The following is a 21,927-nucleotide window of genomic DNA, read 5'->3' as shown; positions in this document are numbered from 1 at the left end:
CACTGATTAATACATGTACGCATCATGTATATATTATTAATAATAATATATAATATAAACTATCCAACTTAATATATATATATATATATATATATATATATATAAAGGCCCCATTTCTCGTTCTGCACCGATCTGCCCCATAGTTTTGAAGTGTCTTATGTTAGATCTGAACCATTAGATGTGTTTGACATGCTTGATTTAGTGGGAATCGACTCTTGGATCATGTTTTTTCGATGAAAAACATGTTTTTATGAGCCGGGAAAAACTGATACCTTCATAGCCATTGATTTTGGATCACCATAAAAACCTGTATACAGGTCAGATTCCGGTGATCCAAAAGTCGGTTGCCACTAAACAAAACCTATAGATCACATCTATGGTGTTAGATGTGAAAAAAATACCAAAAAACTGCGATTTTGAGGGGGCAGAACGGGGCCGAACCAGCACATTACTCTCTCTATATATTTAACACGTGTGTATGTGTGCATGTATATGTGTATGTGCCTATGTACGTAAGTATGTGCATGCATATATTATGTTATATGTATCATTTACGTATGTATGTATACACAGTGCACACACATACTATCAAATTCTTTGCTACCAATTTAGACAACATAATAGTTTATGGTTGGATAACTCTGAGTTGGAATCATTATTTATTAGCTGGCATTGTCATAACTAAATTCATATGCGATAATTGTCAACCTATGTAGCATGGGTGCAGGTGCGAGTGCAGTGATGCAACACTTTCAAAAAACTTAGGTGCGGGGGTGCAGGGAGAGCATATATATATATATATATTTATTATGATGCAGTTATATTTTTACATTTAACGGTTAACACTAATGAAATAAAAACAATTATCAATTTATCATCAATTCATCAAGCATAAATTAATGCAATAAATCAATAAAAAATTAACACAACACAATTAAATTTATGCTAATTGAATTAGAAAATATGAAACAATCAAACGAGTCAAGTAGAAAGGAAGTTATACTAATAAAAGAGGCAAACAATGCATAACTGCATACCAAAGATATATCAAATTCTTTGCTACCAATTCAGACAAGATAATAATTTATGGTTGGATAATCCTGACTTGGAATCATTATTTATTTGCCCTCATTGACATAACTAAATTCATATTGCGACAGTCCTCTCAACCAACTCATCCACCTAACTAAAATTGTTTCTGTGACTATGTATTCTGTACATTCTTTCTGGCATCAGAATTCAGAAATCATTATATTAATAGTGTTTCTTTCCTCACAATAAATTTTTTTGTTTCCAGAATTAAATCAAAGATTGAAAACATTAACAATGCTAACTGGAGCTTCATATCCTGCCCTCCCTAAGCTGGACCTGTGCACCTGCCTGATCAAGTGATATTTGAATGGAATCTTGCCCACACATTGTCTTCAAGTTCATTTCTTTATGCTTGGATGCTTGTTTTGAATGTGTTTGAAATGTACACATGCATGTCCATGCACTGAAGGAAGAGAGCAAAACAGGATATACATTTTCCACTAGCTTTGCTCATCATTTTTTGGACCAATATTTTCTGTATTATAAAATATGGAAGCTTGACTGCTGATATGATTCATCAAGCACTTATTGCTCAATGACAATAACAACAGCCATTTAGATTCACATGAAATGCTGCACCTTGAAATAGATGTTTAACTTCATAATTGATGAATTTATCTTATTCTACTCCTGAACTGCGTTCATTGTCATTTTGAGTTTCTTACAGCAATTTTTTTAAAAGTTAATGGGACCAATTTGCAAAAAAGAGTCATTTTACCACAACAGTTTTAACCATCATAACATTATTTATTTTGAAATGAGATTGTCTTTATGTGGGATGACCTGTTGTGTGTTGTTTTATTAGGCCATTCTTGGTGGAAAGGTCGATGTACATACATTGAATGGGAAGACACAAATAAAAGTAACTGTTCTTCTATTCTTTGTGCTTCTTTCCTACTATAATCACTACTCCAAGTTGTCCTCTTTATTTATTTATTCTGTTTAATTGTTCAAGTACTTGTCCTCTTTATTTAATTTGTTTAGGTATTGTTCATCTCTTGTTTAGTATACAATCATTTGTTTTTAACTGAGCACAACATGAATGAGTTTTGATTATCCATATAACAGCACAACTAGATGTGAAATGAAAGCTGGCTTTAAATAGTTTTATAAGGATTCATCAAATGTGATTTTTTGCCATACAATACTTATTCGTGTCACATGCACGCACAATGTTGTACATATAACCTGTATAAAAAAGGCTCAGGATATGGGTGTACTGTTACTACTGTATCATAGTGTATCGTAAGATATAGGAGAAAAAAATACTTAAATTTTGCAAAAAAATCACAACCACTAGCCCGAGATGTGGATGATTCATCTTTATCTTCTAAATTAGGAACTGCGAACAATTTTTCTTCGACGAATGTTGCATGTACTTGTACTTTTATTTTATTAACTTATATGAGACTTGTAAGAAGCTTGACATGAACATCAAAGGGAATACAATGAGTACATAATCGTATAGTAGAGTTGCTTTGCCCTACGATGTGACATTTAAATCTATGCAATCTGCCATACATTATAAAATTACAAAAGTTACACTTTTTATCCCTCTCAAAAGTCGTCCCTAAATCCATCAGTTTTCAATTATTCCCATGAGGGATCGTTTGAGCCACATCCTCCACCATCCGTCGACCTTTAGGGCACGATTTTGAGATTTAAGAATACAAAAATAGGTGATTTAGGATGAAAAGGAAAAAAAACCAATATCAAGAACACATTTAGGGCTTAAAAAATGGTTCAAGTAAAAAATAAAGAAATATATTAAAACATCGAAAGAAATGAGTTTACCCTCGATTTGGGTATTTTAAGCCATCCTCTAAGTTCAATCTCACACAGATCAAACTCTTACTGCTCGATTATGAGGGTTAGATGCTGAAAAGGTTGGATAGGATGTAAATGAGTGAGATTTGAGGTGAATCACACTCTTAGGGCTTGGATTTAGCAAAAGCCTCAATGTTTATGGTGGATATGATTTAAAAAATGAGTGTATTGGATTAAAAATGAGGTTTGGGTAGGGAAAACACAAAGTGACTGATTACGTCTTTTTTGATACCAAAAAAAGAAAAAAGAAAAAAGAAAAAAGAAAAAAAAAGTGGTCGACTTGTATGATATAGGGTTTATCATATGATATAGTACAATACAACCCTCTGCTATATGATACAGACCGATAACCCTAATTTTTATGATATATATGATATGTCGTGTCAATTTGCCTCTTGATACAACCTTTCAAAACAAAAAATTTCCTATTGATACACTGATACAACACACACACACACACACACACACATATATATATATATATGTATATATATATATATATATCATAGTCACCAGTATTGTTCTTGACAAATTTTCCCAAGGTGTTTTTCTCGAAAGTTTTATTTTTTTAATAATAGTTTTTCTCAGAAAAATCTCAAGAAAATATTGGTAGTTTTAAATTTTGTGAAATAAAAGGTTTTAGACTATTTTTCTTTCAAAAATATAAAGAAATAATTGGATAAGTTTTTAGAATATAATAGAAAGTAGAAACAAAAAAATATACTTAAAAAATATAAAAAAGATGGTTTATCAAAATCTCAGGAAACTATCCCAATATTTTCGGTTCTAACAATATTATGAAAATATTGGGAAATATGAGCTAACCTTGAAATACCGATTATAACACGATATTTTTAAAATATCATCAATATCAATTACCATCACATTATATATATATATATATATATATATATATATATATATATATATATATATATCTTAGAAGTTGGATGGTGTTCCCAAGTTTTGGTGTGCCCCAGGGTCAAGAACATCCCTTTCACTTAATCTAACCCTATGAACGTGTTAGACTGTGCATTGGATGCTGTTGATTTTTTCAACCCTTGAAAAGCATTCATGCACATTGCAATGATATGATCCAAATCATGATTTTTATTAAACATACCATGTAGTGCAGATCTGTAGGGATTTTTTGGTGATCTGTTTATTTGATTGGATGGTTTAGGGTGAGGGCACACAAGGGTAGTCCAAAACTTGGATTGCACCACCCAACTTCTACACACACACGAGCACACACACACGAGCACACACACACTTACTGTAAACTTGTAGATGTATATATTTATATATGTACTTATTGTTAAAACATATATATATATATATATATATATATATATATATATATATATATATATATATATATATATATATACAACAACAACATCAACAACTACGCCTTCATTCCAAAACAATTGGGGTCGGCGATATGAACCAAAAAAGAAAATCATTCTGGGTCTTCGACATAAATCCTTCTCCTCCAATCATTTCTATCCAATGCCATGTCCTCGGTGAGGTTCAAAGCATTCATATCCTTTCCTATCACCTCCATCCATGTCTTCCTAGGCCTACCCCGACCTCTTTTAACTAATATATTTTCCCATTTCTCCATCCTTCTAACTGGAGCATCATTAGGCCTTCGCCGAATATGTCCAAACCACCGTAAACGATATATATAATGAATTAATGGTGCACAAATACAATGCCAAAAATGGGCTACGCAAGTGCACAACAAAACCGTGGTCTCTAATGGACCGATCACAATCTCATAAAAGAGGTAAGAAATATGAATTACACACTAACACAAAGGCACAAAAAGCCCATATACAAAAGATCTTTATAGCTCCACATGAAATGCTTCTAAGAGCATTGATTTACAAAAGTAGAGCCTCACTTTGAATAAGGGAGGCAGTCCAACAGTCGTTGAACTGCCTCGCAACAGTCAACTGGCATTTAGTACAAGAAAAGTAGAAAAACAAAAAAAGTAAAATACATCTCAATCCCTAATGGGCTGTACTAAATACAAAGTGTAGAAAGACCAGAATACCCCTGATTGATATACATATATTAGTCAGGTATATATACAATATTTTAACACTCTCCCTTAAACTTACGATGAAATTACCGAAAGTGTGTTAAGAGGATACAAAAATCTGGGTAGAGGAAGAGCTTTGGTGAAGAAGTCCGCAATCTGAAACTCGGACTAAACATATGGCAAAATAATCATTCTCTTCAAATATTCTTCGCGAATATAGTGACAATCCATCTCAATATGTTTCGTTCACTCATGAAATGTGTGATTGTTGACTATATATATAACACTTTTGTTATCACAACACAATTTTGAAGTTTCTGACACACCAATACCCATATCTGAAAGTAATGCTCTCATCCACACGACCTCAGTGGTTGTTGTAGCCATCGCCTTATACTAAGCTTTCATAGAAGATAAATACACTTTCTGTTGCTTTTTGCATCGCCAAGAGATGAGAGAATCACTTATAAACAAACAAAAACCTGTAGTTGAGTGACGGTTATTGGGATCACCTCTTCAGTCAGAATCAATATAAGCAATAAGATTTAAAGATGATGAAGATGATAAAAATAACCCTTAGTTTTCTTGATGTATCGAACTATTCTTAATACTGCACTCATGTGAACTGATGTGGGTGCATGTTGAAATTGACTTGCAGTGTGTACAACATGCGCAATGTCTAGCCTGATAATGAATATATACATTAATGATCCGATAAGTTGCCTATAAGGAGTTGGATCATCTAATAACACCCCGTCTTTAGCTCTTATTTTTGCGTTTATCACTTCAAGTGTATCAGCATATTTTATGTCAGTGATTCTCGAGCGCACAACAATATCAGCTGCAAATTTGATTTGAGACAAAATGTACCCTCTTGGCGAGTAGGCTACTTTAATTCTTAAAAAATATCTCAAAAAACCAAGGTAAGTTATATCAAAAGATTTTTTAAGCATAATTTTAATTTCTTCAATTTCCTTCTGATCATTTTAAGTGATAATCATATCATCAACATATAACAGGAGAATGACAAGTGAGGTACCTGTAGATCTTACAAAAAGAGCAGTGTCAGTGTAACAAGATCTAAATCCAAGATTTTGTTAAAATGTAATATTCTTTATATATATATATATATATATATAAACATATTTTCAAAACCCGATAAAGGGTATTTCAATCATCTCTCATTTTGCACATATTCTCATTTGAGAATATGACTATTTTTTTTAGTTTTTATTTCTTATTTTTTGTTTTTTTGTCTTTTATGTAACATGGGGGCCCCTCAACATATACGTTGGAGCCCCCCTCCAACGGTTATATTTATAACCGTTGGAGGGGGGCTCCAACGTATATGTTGGAGCCCCTCCCCCCCCCCCCCCCCCAACTCCTCCAACAATGTATATATAAGGGTGCCCCCCTTCAAACTCCTTTAAGCTTTTTGTAAAGCCCCCTTTGAGATTCAATATATTGAAATTCATTTTTTATGCCTTTGTGCATGTGTATCCGTGCCTTTGTACACTTGTGAGAGTTCTCCTTGTTCTTTTGTGCACACTTCTTGTTTCTTAATTTGTGTTTACACACAATTTCTCTCTTTTATAAAGATTTTTACATGGTATCAAAGCAAGGTTGATTGGAGAAAAAAAAACCTTGTGGTTCTTTATAATATCGAGTGCCTCGAAAAGCATGCCTTCAACTTTTTGGTGATTGGCGTGAAGACTTCCGTCCATCCAATACTTTAAAAGAATATTACAACAAGATTTAAAATCTTATTGTGGTACGTATCATTTTCTCGCATCTTACCTCTCCTATGGGTGAAAAGGACTCATTTTTCTCTTGGCTTCAAGCTTAATGGCTCCAATTATCACGCATGGGCCGGAAATATAGAAGCCCATATTAAAGGAAAAGGGCTTTGGGGTTACGTTCAAGGCTCGATTTTGGAACCAGAGCCTAAAATCACTTTGGTTGAAAGAAGAAAAATCAAAATTCTTGAGGGAGATGAAAGAACAAGGCTCTTGAGAAATATAACAAAAAACATGAGGAGTGAGAAATGAAGAACTTCAAGATCTTGTCATGGATCTTCTCCTCCGCTGAGACAAGAATCAACGCCAATATTATAAAGTTCAAAAAGATATCTCAAGCATGAAAGTACCTTGAAAAGATGTACACTTCTAGGGACTTGTCCCATAAGTATTATCTCCAAAAGAGGGCGTTAACTCTTCTTTATGGGGAAATGACTATAAGGGAGTATTTTGCCGAACTCTCTTCCATTTGGGATGAGCTTGTTATGCTCGAACTAAAGTAGAGTGGAGAAGTCATAGAGCTTCGTCATAAACAATTAAAAAAATATCATTTTTTTTTAATTTTTTGAATGGGCTAAGGCCCGAGTTTGAGCAAATTAGATCTTCTCTTCTATCCTCTTTCACCTCCCCCTCTCTTGAAGACGTCATTACAAAATTAAGCGGAGAGGAAACTCGTATGGGCATTAGCAAGCAAAATCCAAATGTTCTTGTAATGTCTACAAATCAAGAAGAGTGTGATGGGGCGAATGCTGTTTTTAAGCCCGGGAACAACTTGAGGACATATAAACCTCCTCATTTTAAAAATCAAAATCAAGGATCCAATGGTGGACAAGGCAGAAGAAGGGACTACAACAAAATTGTGTCACTTTTGCAAGGAACCGGGACATATCAAACCGGTTTGTCCTAAGTGGAAGAAATTATTGGCTATGACAACTACATCCCAACCACAAAAAGAAAAAAAGTACATCTACTTCTATAAATGGAGCTTTCTCTTTAAATCAAATTATAGAAGCCCTTCAACCTCTTCTTAAGGGAGCCATTTCCGGTGCCGTCGTATCTACTCCTTCCCCTCCAGGTAAAATTTCTTGGCTTTTAGACTCTAGTGCTTTATTTCATATGTCTCCAAACATCTCTTCTCTTTCCGAATATTTTAAAAATTTGTCACCATCTTTTGTTTCAACCGCGGATGGCACTTCTGTTGAAATTAAGGAGATTGAAAACTTTAAAACCCAAAATTTCTTTATTCCCAAAATTAGATTTATACCAAAATTAAATTTGAATTTACTTTCCGTCTCTCATCTCTCGGACCTTGGATGTGACATTCAATTCTCATATAATAAGTGTTTAATACAAGATCACCGGTCCGGGAAGTTAATTGGGAAAGACTCTAGGAAGGGAGACTTGTACTATGTGGACTCTCTTCAAATTCCTAGAACTCCTTTTTGTAATGTGGCTCAACATAAAGACATAAATGTTTGGCACAAAGGACTTGGTCATCCCAACATCACCAAGTTATCCTATTTGCATTTTATTAAAAATATTTGTAAGAGTACCCTATCTTGTAATGATTGCATTCTTGAAAAATTGAGAAGCATGCATTTTGAACAAAGATCTATGTTTAGCACTAAACCTTTTGAAATTATTCATTCAGATGTTTGGGGATTGACACCCTGTAAAAGTATCTCCAACAAGATACTACGAACAATATTGCAATATTCTTGGAAATAAATGCGTATACAAATGCCCAACAAGAACACTTAAAACACTTGTGCACACAATGCACAACACAAACTCACAAATGCACAAATACGAACCCAAAAGTCATAAGTTCCACTAACACAAGCTTGGGCTAAAATCTCAAAGCCTTAAGAAAAATACATGGGGGAGCACCCTTTATATACAATGAGGAGCCTTGGAGGGGCTCCCAATATATGATTGTTGGGACCCCTCCAACGATCATGTTGGGTGGACCCCTCCATGTGCTCAAAAGCAAAAAGAAAAACAAAGAATAAATAAAAAATTTAAAATAAAACAAAAATAAATATTACAAACATATTAAAAAAAGAATATGTGTAAAAAGGCAAAAATACTCTTACGACTGAAAATATATATTATATATATAATAGATAGATACATATACATATATTAAATGTATGTATATGTATTATCTTTATATATATAATATATATTGGATTACATAATTTAACACCCCCTTCAAACTTAGGGTAGGATGACCGAGAGTTTGCTAAGAAGGAAGTTGAAGCGTGGAGCACACAAAACTTTGGTGAAGAAATCTGCCAACTGATATTCTGACGTGACATATGGAAGGTCAATGACTCATTTGAGATACGCCTCACGAATATAATGACAATCCATCTCTATGTGTTTGTTCCGCCCATGAAAGGTGTGATTCTTAGCAATGTAAATTGCACTTTTGTTGTCACAACATAGCTTTGTAGGCTCTTCGATTGTGATCCCCATATCTTCCAGCAACTGATGAATCCATATAATTTCCATGGTAGTAGTTGCCATGACACGATATTCGACTTCAGTTGATGACAGAGACACCTTTTGCTGCTTTTTAATCTCCATGAAGTTAGTGAGTCACCTAAAAACACACAAAAACCAGTGGTTGAGTGACGGTTATTTGGGTCACCTCCCCAATCAGAGTCAGTATAAACAATTAATTTTAAATCAGAAGAGGACAAAAAAAATCCCTTATTTAGAGTACCCTTAATGTATCTTACGACTCGCAAGATAGCACTCATGTGGACTGATGTTGGTGCATGCTGAAACTGACTTGCAGTATGCACTGCATGAGAGATATCTGGTCTGGTAATACTCAGATACATCAAAGATCCTACAAGCTGTCTGTAGGGGGTAGGATCAGAAAGAGGAACACCATCATCAATTTTCATTTTAACTCCTACTATAGCAGGAGTTTTACAAACCTTTTCATCTGTAATGCCTGACCTGCCAATGATCTCAAAAGCAAGCTTAGTTTGAGATAAAAAATACCCTCTATGAGAGTATGCTACTTCAATGCCCAAAAAATAAGTTAGAAAACCCAAATCAGACATTTCAAATTTATTTTTTAAAATTGTTTTTATACTCTTAACCCCATTAGAATCACTTCTGGTAATGAGCATATCATCCACATACAATAGCAATATCAGAATCCCTGCATTGAATTTTCTAATAAACAAAGCAGTGTCAGTAAAGCAAGAAGAAAACCCATTTTCCAACATCACAGAGTTAAACCTATCATACCAAGCCTTAGGGGCTTGCTTTAGGCCATAGAGTGCTTTTCTAAGATGAAACACTTTTCCTTTGGGAGTCTCCATTCCAGGTGGAACATCCATATAAACTTCCTCCTTCAAATCACCATTTAGGAAGGCATTCTTAACATCCATTTGATAGATGTTCTAATTGTTAATGGATGCAACAATGTTGAGACATCGAACAATGACCATTTGGGCCACAAGCGCAAAAGTTTCTTTATAGTCAATCCCATACTCTTGACTATAACCCTTGGCAACTAATCGAGCCTTATATCTCTCAAGAGATCCATCGCTCTTAGTTTTAACCTTAAAAACCCATCTACACCCTATTATTTTCTTACCCTTAGGAAGATCTTGAAATTCCCATGTCTTAGCTCTTTTCAGAGCTCCGAGTTCATTTTTCATCGCAACTATCCATTCAGGACTTTTACTAGCTTCCACAAAGTTTCTAGGTTCTACATAAGAATGAATGACACTAAGACAGACTCTGTATCTGGGTGAAAAAGAGTCATACGATATGAACCTAGAGGGAGTTTTTCTGTCTTTCGGTTCTACGAAGGTTTTCCTCACCTTGAGGAATAGTCTAGCTATCATCATATCTTTCAAGAGCACTTCTAAAGGTGCTTCTATCTCTATGAATATAGGTGATGGGATCTCTAGATGATCCTTCATTGATAGGTTAGTGTGAGGAGGAAAGCAACAGAATGATTTCCTCAATATCACTTGAGTCATTCTAATTTGACTCATCATCACTAGAATCATCATATTTGGATAAGAGTTCAAATAAAAAAGAATAGTCAACATTTTCATTATGTGATTCTGAACTTTCAAAACCACTAAGATTTTTCAAAAAACTCACATTTCTGGAAACATATAGTTTGTCATTTTTAATGTCATAACACCGAAAACCCTTATAGGTTTCAGAATACCCAAGAAAGGCAAAATGAATGGCCTTTTGGGGAAAGCTTATCATTTCTATCTGTAAGGACAAAGCACTTACATCCAAACACCTTTAACCTGGTATAATCAGGTTCTTTTTCATATAATTTTTCAAAAGGAGAAATTTTACTCAAATTTTTCGATGGAAGTCTATTTATGAGATATATCGAGGTAGGGGCGGCCTCAACCCAAAGTTTTTTTGGAATGTTTTGCGAAATGAGCAAGGTTCTAGTTGTTTCTATAATATGCCTATGCTTTCGTTCGGCTAACCCATTTGATGTTAATGGTCGTTCCTCCGGTTGAGATGTCATGGCCATAGCAAGAATTTTCTTCTATTTAGGGCATATAGATTTAATGTGCCCCGGTTCTTTACAAAAATAATAAGTAAGCTTGCTATAGTCCTTCTTCACTCCTTGACCACTTGAGTTTTGATTTTTGAAGTGAGGAGGCTTGTATGTCTTTAAGGTACTCCCCGGTCTTGATACGACATTAGCATCTTCATTTTCTTCAATGTGAGGAGTAGCAAGAACACTTGGATGGTTCTTGCTAATTCCCATGCGAGTCTCTTTCCCACTAAGTTTAGTAATTACATCTTCAAGAGAGTATGTTTTCATCATTCTTAACACTTGAGTATGTTTATATATAAATATGACCAATTGCTTTGCTTTTTTAAAGCCGTTCTTTAAATATTGCAACTCTCCTATATCTTTCGACATCAAATCCACACAATGTGCAGCACAAGTAATTTAAAATAAGTGTTTTCATTTTTCCATCAACGCTTTGCCAGCTTTGACATAATTTGAGGCATTATCAAGAACAACTTGAATCACATTTTCTTCATCAACTTCTTCAACAATCTCATTCAACATTCCAAAAAGCAAATTTGCATTTTTAACTTCATCAGATGCATCAACTGATTTTCAAAATATTGTACCTAAGGGGAAATTAACAAAGAAATTAATAAGTGTCCGACCCTTATTTTCAGTCCACCCACCCGACATTGTGCTACATCCATATTTGGCGCAATACACTTTGTATTGCTCCAAGAACTCCTTTGTTTTCACAATTTCTTTAGCTAAAATTGGTTCTCGCAACTTGTCATCTCATATTCAAATTGACTTATGACTTCAATCATATTGTGAAAAGAAGGAAACTTTGATGTATGAAATAATATTCTTTCATAAAACCACCTACCAATGTATTCACACACTACATCTCTTTCTTCTTTCTTGAAGCGGTTCTCTAGTGTAGTTTGTTTCAATCCGCTATTGTTTCCTTGACTTCCTTTCTCTAGATCACCTCGAAAGTATAAATCCATTGGTCTTTTTGCCTATGGTGGTTTTAAGTCGAAGGTACTACTCGGCTGCCCCTCCATATGCGAAATTACTGGTCCTTCACCATAATCTAAAGCTGAGAACATGTATTCAGATCTTCCTTCGTATATATTAACTCTCTTTTTTATTTTTTCCCATCTCTCTTTTTCTTCGATTTCTCTATGTACTCAGAAAGGATTTTCTTGATTTCTGGTGTTGTTTTATCACATGCCTTCACATTGCTTCCAATCTGAGTAGATGCTGCTTAACTATGTATATGCTTCTTTTATATGTTTTATCTTTAGCCCACGTCACAAAATTAAAATAATTTTTATCCTTACAATATGCTCAATCCATGCTAGATCATTAGATTTTCTCTTCAAGTTATGGACATCATCTTCCAATTCTGGAAATGTCGAACATGGAGTAGACTTACTAGCACTTGCTGAAGAAGCCCCTTCCATTGTTGTTCTAAAAAAAATAAACGTAAATTTGCTAAATTAAAAGGAGTAAGCAATAAAAAACATAAGATAAAATACATGTGAAAAACAAATATATAAACTATAAAAAAATAAACATAAATTCGCTAAATTAAAAGGAGTAAGCAATAAAAAACATAAGATAATATATATGTGAAAAGCAAATATCTAAACTATACAATATATACATATACATAATTACATACAATAATATATATATGTGAACTGAAAAAGATAAGAAAACAGATTATATTATAAATTACACGCACACACATATATATAACTCAAAAACTCAAATTAGAAACAGTCAACCAGAATAACTCAGAAACAATATATAAAAGTGAAACACACAAACCTATAATATATACAACATACATATTATAATAACTGAAACACATAATATATAATATATTATATATATAATATATAACTGAAATACAAAATATTATAGTATATGCTTATGATATGTTAATATATATATTTACACAAAACATTTTATATATATATATATAACTGAAAAACATAAACTATGGAAAAAGGAAAAAACAGGAAGAAGAAAAAAAAAGGAAAAACAGGAAGAAAATGAAAAAAGAAAAGAGAAGAAAACAGAGAGAGAGAGAGAGAGAGAGAGAGAGAGAGGTGGGGGGTGGAAAGGGCTACACCCTTCCCCTTTTTATACCACCCCGTGGTCAACAAAGATAAAAAGGGACAAAGCTAGGCTTTAAGCCTAGGCGGCGCCTAAGTGGTAAAATAGAACCCCGCCGCCCAAACCCTAACGTCTAGGAAGTGGGGCTGCGCCTAGGCCACCTAGGCTCTGCGTTTGACAACAAAGTTGGTGGCTATTGTGCTTGTGCCCTTAGTGACCTACTCTTGTGCTTGTGATCGTGACCTTGGTGCCTGTGGATACATCTTATTGGTGTTGCTTCATTACACACCCTCACACAAACGCAAAGCAAACAACACATTTTCATAGGTGATGTAGGCCGACAAAAGCACAATAACACTTATACATCTTTTGTGAATATGATACATGTAGAGAAACTATATAATAGCCGACTTTTGTGTGAATTATACTCCTAGTTAGGTGTGTTCAATCACCATCAAACCTTATCCCAACTGCATATTGTTGACTGTTAGCTTGTCACTGCATTTAATTGCTTATAAGTAAATTTTAGTACTGTTGCTGGCATCCTGGATGTTGGCGAAGTACTATGTTTCAAGTGATCGATATCACCATTCTCTCAAATGTAGTAGATGGTTTGCATGTGTTGGTTTTTAATCATGATCCTTACATATTGCTAGAGTTCACAAAATAATTTTATGTTGTATTTGCTAAAGTTTTGATGTGAGTGCCTTTTTCTTAAAACTGTCACTGAAGATACCAAAGGGAGTTCAACCTGGGCAAGTTCTAGTACTAAGAGGCAAAGGTACTTAATTTATTTTATTTTACCTTTTCTTTGTCTAATCTCTAACATGATTTTCTCTTCTCTCACATTGACTGTCAGGATTGCAGAAGCATATCGGCTTTGTAGACCATGGTGATCAATTTGTGAAATTTCAGATACAGTTGCCATCGTAAGCTGGTGTTCCTCTTTTTCTGACTGTAGTTTTCCAAGTTTTTGCTGGTGAATTTGAAAATTTAGTTTTCATTCAAACTTCCAAGAATAGTGGATGTTAATTTTGAAATTTTGATAAAACCAGAAGGCAGTTTTTGTTGAATGATTCAAATGCTGTTAATGACATTGGTGACTTGCTACTGAATTCCTCTAAAATGTTAAGGGCTTATAGCCTTATGTGTTAACTTGTTTTGGCTATACTAAGAGTTATGTGAAGGGTACGGGTACGACAATTTCAAAAAATGCGGGTACGGGGACACAACTATATATGTATATATTAAATATCACATAAATACAAAATAAATTCAAAATAAACTGAATATAATCTAAATATATATGCTATATCTAAAATATATATTATATACTGAAAATATAAAGTTATAAACTGAAAATATAATTAGAAATTATAAATTGAATGCAAACTTGCATGTACGGAGGGTAAAATGGCGTGTCCAGGTATCGACGCGTGTTGACACAGGAACACGCTTATCGACACGGGTACGGAGGAAAAAAAGGAGTGTCCGTGTGACAGATTCTCAGTATGTTCTCCTTTCATTTAAGTGGTGCTTATTTGTTGCCTTAGAGCTTTTACTGCTTTTCACCTTTGATCTCTTTTTTTGAAATTAATCCCTTTGACTATGCACTTTTTAAGCTTTGTTTCCATTTGGGGAATTCCATGGAAGTTTCTATCCTTCGACCTTACTCTCATATGCCCACTTCTACTTTTTGATGGCTCAGGCTTGACTTGTATTGGAGGTAGACATGGTTTAGCTTCAGTTCTAACCTGGTCAAACTTGGGTTTACACCTGGTTCTGAATGGGCTCAGTGTGGGGGTTGGGGGAAGAAAGTCTGAGACCTGATAACATAAGCAACTAGGCCAGGCACTCACACCCAAACCTATGCTAAACCTAATTAGTTACCACGAATGCTCAAAATTGGGGTCCAAGCTGGATGTAAGCCATCCTATGTAGTCAAAAGCGCTAGGCGGTGCCTAGTCGGTAGATCCCTAAAAACGACTAGGTGGGACTAGTCGGTACCCCAATTAAAATATAAAAAGTATGCAAAATATACATAAAAATATATTTAATTCTTTTATTAATAAGATGTTTTCATTAGACAAGTACAAAATTACACATGCTTTCACAAAATATATTAATATACATAACCAGAATATACATATATATAATTGTACACACACATACATTTTCAATTATTCATAACATATTCAGTATAATCAACAAAATATGCTTTCAACCTTTCACAAAAGCACAATAACACATAAATATATAAATAACATATTACATAATTTATAATACTAAACATGCTTTTAGGCTTTTATAGAAAAATTCATCAGAAACAAAGTAACACACACATATATAAAAAGCATAATCAATTAAAATTAACTGTGCATGTTTTCAATGTTTCACATAAAAAAATCCCAAAAGCAAAGTAGCACACACACACATATATAAATATACTAACTAAGCATTTTTCATGATTTCACATAACAAATCACACACACACACACACACACATATATATATAATTACATAGAGTAATGGGTACGTGCTAAATGAAATATGCTAAATGAAACATGCTAAATGAGTTTTTCAGCTTTTTTTTTTGTTTTATTTTTAAATTCTGACCATACAGATGTGATCTATCTTCTTGATTTTATAGGGATCAGCTCTTGAAGTGTTCGATTCCGACACATGGGTGGGGTTTTATAACGTTCAAAAAATCAACAGTCCAAAATCTTTGTAAATTTTTGAGGCTCCAAATATCATTTTTTTTCATTGAAAATACATGATTCAGGTGTGGATTCCTCGTAAATCGACCATGCCCAACACATTTATGGGGTCGGAACTACGAAAAAATACCCGAAGAGCAGAAAAACCCATTTAGCACATTTCATTTAGCATATTACATTTAGCACGGACCCATTACTCATTATATATACACATACAAAAAAACAACAAAATATATATAATAATAAATGACTAAACTGCCCTCATGCCTAGGCGGAGGCAACTTAGTCACCCACTAGACACCTTAGTCGGTGCCTAGTTGGCAAAATTAGTACATTTTAAGGTACCCACCTAAGAATTGAAAAGTCAGAGCCTAAATAAATTATCAGAATGTATGTTCAAGGGCTCCTCAAACCTGGTTAGGTGGGTCGGTTTAAGGCATTCAAGTTGAAGGACGACAAGAGTTTGATTCTAGGGTTGTGCATCCCTTGCCTTAAGAACAAAGCAGCAGGCTCCCTGGTGGGCAAGGGGGCCGGCCAAGGGGTTTTAACTGCTTGGGGACGGGCCATAAGCCAGGGCATCAATCTCTCTCACTCCCCACCACCTGAACATGCCCTTGTTAAATACAAAAAGATAATTATGGGAATGCATGATGGAACTATTTGAGAAGTCATAGGAGATATTAGCATAAACATGATGGTTATCTGGTAGAGGAAGCTCTTGTCTTGTCAGTAATGGGCCTAGTCAAAACAGTATTTTGCTGGAGCTGCAACATGCCTCAGAGAGATTATTCTTATGAGTAGGGAACAAGGAATTGCAGTTGGGTGTCATCATCCTTATGGGATACCGAGTAGGAGAGCATAGATTTCTCAGATAGACTCAAGCTTGCTCTTTTTGTCAATGAATATATTTAGCCAGTAATATATTGATTGCATTACTTAGTGGACCGTTAAAAAGGAACTCTACCGTTATTACTTTTATTATTGTTCAGAAACGAATTGGATGTTCAGTATTCTGTTAAAATGTTGTAAAAATATAGACTGCATGAAAAAATTTGCTTATTGCATCAGCATCACAATTTTATTTAAAACCGGTTAATGTGGCCTACATAGCCTCAAAATGTTGCATATTGGCCTTTCAGAACAAAGTGATCCTGCATTGATATTCTCTAATCAAACCGTATAGTTACACCGTTTCATCCTTTCCCTTCAGAACTTTAAATGAACGTCAACGTGCCATATTGGAAGAATTTGCAAAGGAGGAAATACTTCAAGAGAACAGCATATTTCCAAGTGGAAGCTGGTATGCGTTTTTTATGTCACTTGGCTGGGGTTGTATATTTGAAGTAGCATAATGTATATTCTTTACTACTGTGACCTTTTAATTCTGGGTTATCATCTTTGAGATACCAAGATCATTAATTTTTTGGTTGTCATTCTGTCTAGCATTTTGTGCTGTTAGCTGTTCCTTGTCTCTGGAGTTTTCAGCATCAGTACTGTCACCTGGTACAGGTGCGGAAACGGACGGTACAACACGACAATTCCAAAAATGTGAGTACGGGGACACGGCTATATATATACGTATATATATATATTAAATATCACATAAATACAAAATAAATTCAAAATAAACTGTATAATCTAAATATATATGTTATATCTAAAATGTATATTATATACTGAAAATATAATATATAACATTCAGTTTATATACTGAAAATATAGGACACACAAAATGGCATGTCCGGTACTCATACCTGTGTCGACACGGCTACGCCATCTAAAGTGGCATGTCCTGGTAACATAGTTATTGAATTATGTATTGCAAAACATTTGACGGCCCAAGAGGATAGTGGGATTTAACCAATTTTTAACATAAAATCTGTTTGTAATTGACATCAGAGGGTTAGCCAAGTTTTCTTACCTTATGTGTGGTAAACTCAAGGTTACAAAAATAGGAAGTAGAAGTGGGGAACGAAATGAGAAGCGAGATATTTTAAAATTTATAAGAAGCGGAAAGTGAAAAATCAGTTTAAAAGCAAAATATAAATAAAAAAACTAAAATAAATTCTTCTCAAAATACTAATCAAAGGAGAAGAGGATAAAAACTAAAATAAAAATGACTATTTTAAAATTTTGTGATTTTATTGTGTAAGAATTAAATTCTTCTCAAAATAAAAAAAATGATGTTGCCAATTTTTAAAAAGTATATATGAAGTGAGTGAGAAGTGTGAAAGGAAGTACATTGAAAACATAAAAAAATGTGAGAAGCACATGGGAATCATGTAGGGAAACATGAAAGAAACGTGTGGGAAGCATATGAGAAGTGTAAGAGAATCGAGATTCCTATCAAGCTTCGGAAGCAAGGAGTTTCGCGCTTCCGAAGCAATTTCCATGAAGCGCCCTTCCTACCTACCTATGAAGCTTTCGGTAACTCTAGGAAAACTGGAAATGGGTGAGATGTGACATTAGTTAACAAAGAGGCTAGATATTGTAGTGCATGTTGAGGGTACTAATAAAGTTGTTTAAAATAGAAATTTGGTATTACATTTATCACAATGTTGATGTGACTACCTTCTGCTGATAGTGGTTAGATTGCGGCATTACTTGCATTTGCTCCACAAATAGTTCAGCTTAGTGAGATTGCCTCTGATTCTCATAATGTGCTAAGACACTAACCACACTTGACCAGTTGATCCTTGATGATTGTTTTAGTTGATAGAAAATACTTTTTCAGCTTTATATGTATTCCGTTTAGGTTTCTCTGACTGTATAGTAAATCTGTAAATAACAGGCTTTATCAGCAGCTCTCTACTGGTTGAACTTACAGGTGGCAGAAGATAGCTGATTATGTAGCAGAAAACAAACTGGCCCTTCAGGCTGCATTTGCTGTATTGATTCTTTTCATGCTGGTTAATTCTGGATGAGGTATGACACGTGCAGTGCGATCGGCAGCTGATGTTAATTACCATTCTTCATGGTAATTCATGTTGTTACAGCATCCTGTTGGCACTGCTGCATTTCCAAGAAGCACATCCTTTACCAGCATATTCCTTTATAGGTGGGACCACCACTTAAAAGCATTCGTTTATCCTCTCAAACATTTCCCATGCAAGGTAGACTAACTTCATGGAGATCCGATTTTTCCTCTTGGCGATTGTGCAGTTGCCAGAATAACAGTTTCTACTCATGTACAGAAATAGCTCCTACGTTCATCCACAAATAAGATGTCTGGGCTTTGAATGATTCAACATTTATTTGATCAGGATCAGCTTCACATTCCATGCATACCCAACCCCAGCTTGTGCTGGTTGGCTGTCTCTCCAACGCATAGCAGTTGGTCTTCTCTTAACTTTCTGATAAATTAACAAACACAGAAGGGAAGGGATGAATTTGAACGTCTTCCCTTGGATCGTGTTGCGTTACTGACTGCTGTATTTCTTGTCTTAATCTATAATGCTGGTTGCACATAGTAAATGTTAGGCGCAAAGTCCGTGTTTGACAGCATCCACACTGGCGTAGAGGGTGGTGGGGTGTTGGTTTGTTGTTCAAATGTATGTAGTAATTAATATCCATGGCTTTTGATCCCAATGTTAGCAGTGCTGCAAAAACAAGATTGGGAGTTGGGACTGCAAATTTGAAGGCGACCAAATTGAAATGAGGACAACAAAATGGATGATCTGATCGAAGATGTTAAGGAAACACTCTTCAATTTGTTTGTGGTGATGGAGCTTCATGCTTGGGTTCTTGGGAGACGGAAAGATGTACGAGGTAGAATGTGCTCGATTGAGGGGCAACTTTCTTCATGCTGCTGCTGCTGTCACAGCTACTTTGATTTGATGATGAAATAAGTTCATACTGTTCTTTTTCTGAAAGTACTAGTTGAAGCCTGTTAGTTGTTTTCCTTTTTTGGTTCTTTTGAGAGGAAGAGAAGCTATTATTGAAAAGAGCAGCGGTGACAAGAAGAGGTTGAATGAATGGCGAGGCACCATTCCAAGAACAACAGAGTTATTTTTAATTTTAGAAATCTCCAGTTGCATAATTGCATCACTGGGCAGTTCTATACACCTGATTGACTTCAGCATATTAAGGTGTTCTTGGACCCACAACAAGGATTAGCGACAAGAATTGCCTGCCGAAAAAATAGACAACCAACGAATCAAATTGCCAACATAAACCTCAATTCCAACCTCTACCTTATCCTAACCTTCCAAATCCATGAAAAAAAAACACCATCCCTACTACCCTCAAACGAAATCCCCCCGAAAAGGAAATAATCCTCAATCCAGCAACCTCAAGTTTTATGCCTGGAAAGGATCGCTTTGAGGCCCTAGGCGGTGGCCTCAAATCTCAAAGAGGCCAGCCGGTCCTTCATGGTGCCCAGTGGAAAAGCATTATTTTCTACTGGTGGTTGACTGTAGGGCTGGTTTAGCAGCTGAATGAACCGAACAGAGAATGTTCAAGCTTGACTCGTTCTTGTGGGGAAGCCGAGCAGAGCTCAAACTCATGGCAAGTCCGAGTGAAAGAAGCTGAACTCCAGCAGATCAAGCTAGCACATTAATAATGAAAATACTTTTTTAATTAAAAATGATAAAAATTGGACTCTACTGACAACCCAAGCTTAAAATGGCTCATTTACAAATCAAGTACAGTATGGCAAAGCTAAAAGGAATAAGATTTAAACTCCACACTTGTTGCTTATAAGCCAAGCACTTCAACCATCCACATTCTATGATGTAAAACATATTTAGAATACATTAGCCTATACGAGCCGACCAGTCATTGCTAGTAATTGGCTTGCTGTGCCTATTTCACGAGTTCAGGAAGGGCAGTCACAATTAGTTACAGCCGTCACCATGGCCAGCCATGTAATAGGGTGGCAAAACTCCTTGGTGCCAAGGATTTCTCTCTTGGCAACTGTTATACATATCTATCTCATTTATAGTGTCAGACAATAAGCCGTCACTATTTTTTATGGTAATAGCTCCAGCCTTTCTAAGTGACGGCATGTATAGGTCATTATAGGATCATTTTGGTGGTGTAATGATCTCTTCACTAGCTGAGTCGTGCATGGCTTGTCTTGTTTTCCAGCCCTAGACTGCATTTAGTTAGCATATTATATCCAGAGATGTTTCACTAATTGAAAGAAAACATAAGATGATACTTTTCTTGAGTTCAATGAGTTTGTTTTTGCGATTGATATATAGACCTGTTAATGATTTTTTTTTATGAGGAATGAGGAAACCACCACCGGGATCAAAGACCTAGTTGTACTGGTTAAGTCTGCCATACTCACGGTCTCTTTTCTGACGATGTAAACCCATGGTGCACCCCTTGCCTGGAGGGAGTCAGCATCCCTTCAGCACGAGTAAGGGACATAATGCCCCGCTCCTTATACACAAGGGTAATACCCTGCCTCCTGTTTTTTTTTTTTTGAAAGGCAAGCTGGGGTTAGGTACACCCCACCAGTTACACAATATACCATTAGGTTTTGAACTTGCAACCTCCCAACACAGTGACATGCACTAACAGCTCCTACCAAACAAGCGGAACCCCATTGGTAATAATACCCTACTTCTTATACGTAAAGGGTTAATAAGAGAATGAAAACCTGACCACAGTGGCGGAGCCAGAAGTTTTTTGTTGGGTGGGCAGACTTCGGGTCTCGGGGACAATGCTATGGTCTTGAAGGACGATCCATTTATTCGGACCAGTGGCAGAGCCAAAATTTTTTTGCTAGAGGAACAGTCGTTCGTGGAGAGATAAAACTTAAATAAGCCTTTGAAT

General features: G+C 35.2%; 1 protein-coding gene across 3 annotated transcripts in view; it reads left to right on the top strand.

The window, feature by feature from the left end:
- Positions 1–20,015, top strand: part of LOC149846567 (chaperone protein dnaJ 1, mitochondrial-like) — a 43,349-nt gene extending 23,334 nt beyond the window's left edge. For 2 of the 3 annotated variants that reach the window (XM_089996416.1, XM_089996415.1), the window contains exons 15-19: positions 1,898–1,954; positions 14,156–14,204; positions 14,283–14,352; positions 17,354–17,443; positions 18,971–20,015. In XM_089996416.1, the coding sequence (XP_089852542.1) occupies positions 1,898–1,954; positions 14,156–14,204; positions 14,283–14,352; positions 17,354–17,443; positions 18,971–19,067 (363 nt within the window). In that variant the 3' untranslated portion in view covers positions 19,068–20,015. The remainder of the gene's footprint in view (positions 1–1,897; positions 1,955–14,155; positions 14,205–14,282; positions 14,353–17,353; positions 17,444–18,970) is intronic. The other variant, XR_016430292.1, reaches the window with a different exon arrangement.
- The last annotated feature ends 1,912 nt before the right edge of the window (positions 20,016–21,927 follow it).

Source organism: Nuphar pumila, chromosome 2 (assembly GCF_984573655.1).
Source record: "Nuphar pumila chromosome 2, dmNupPumi1.hap1.1, whole genome shotgun sequence".
NCBI classification, from domain to species: Eukaryota; Viridiplantae; Streptophyta; class Magnoliopsida; order Nymphaeales; family Nymphaeaceae; genus Nuphar; species Nuphar pumila.
This window is presented reverse-complemented; position numbering and strand designations above follow the sequence as displayed.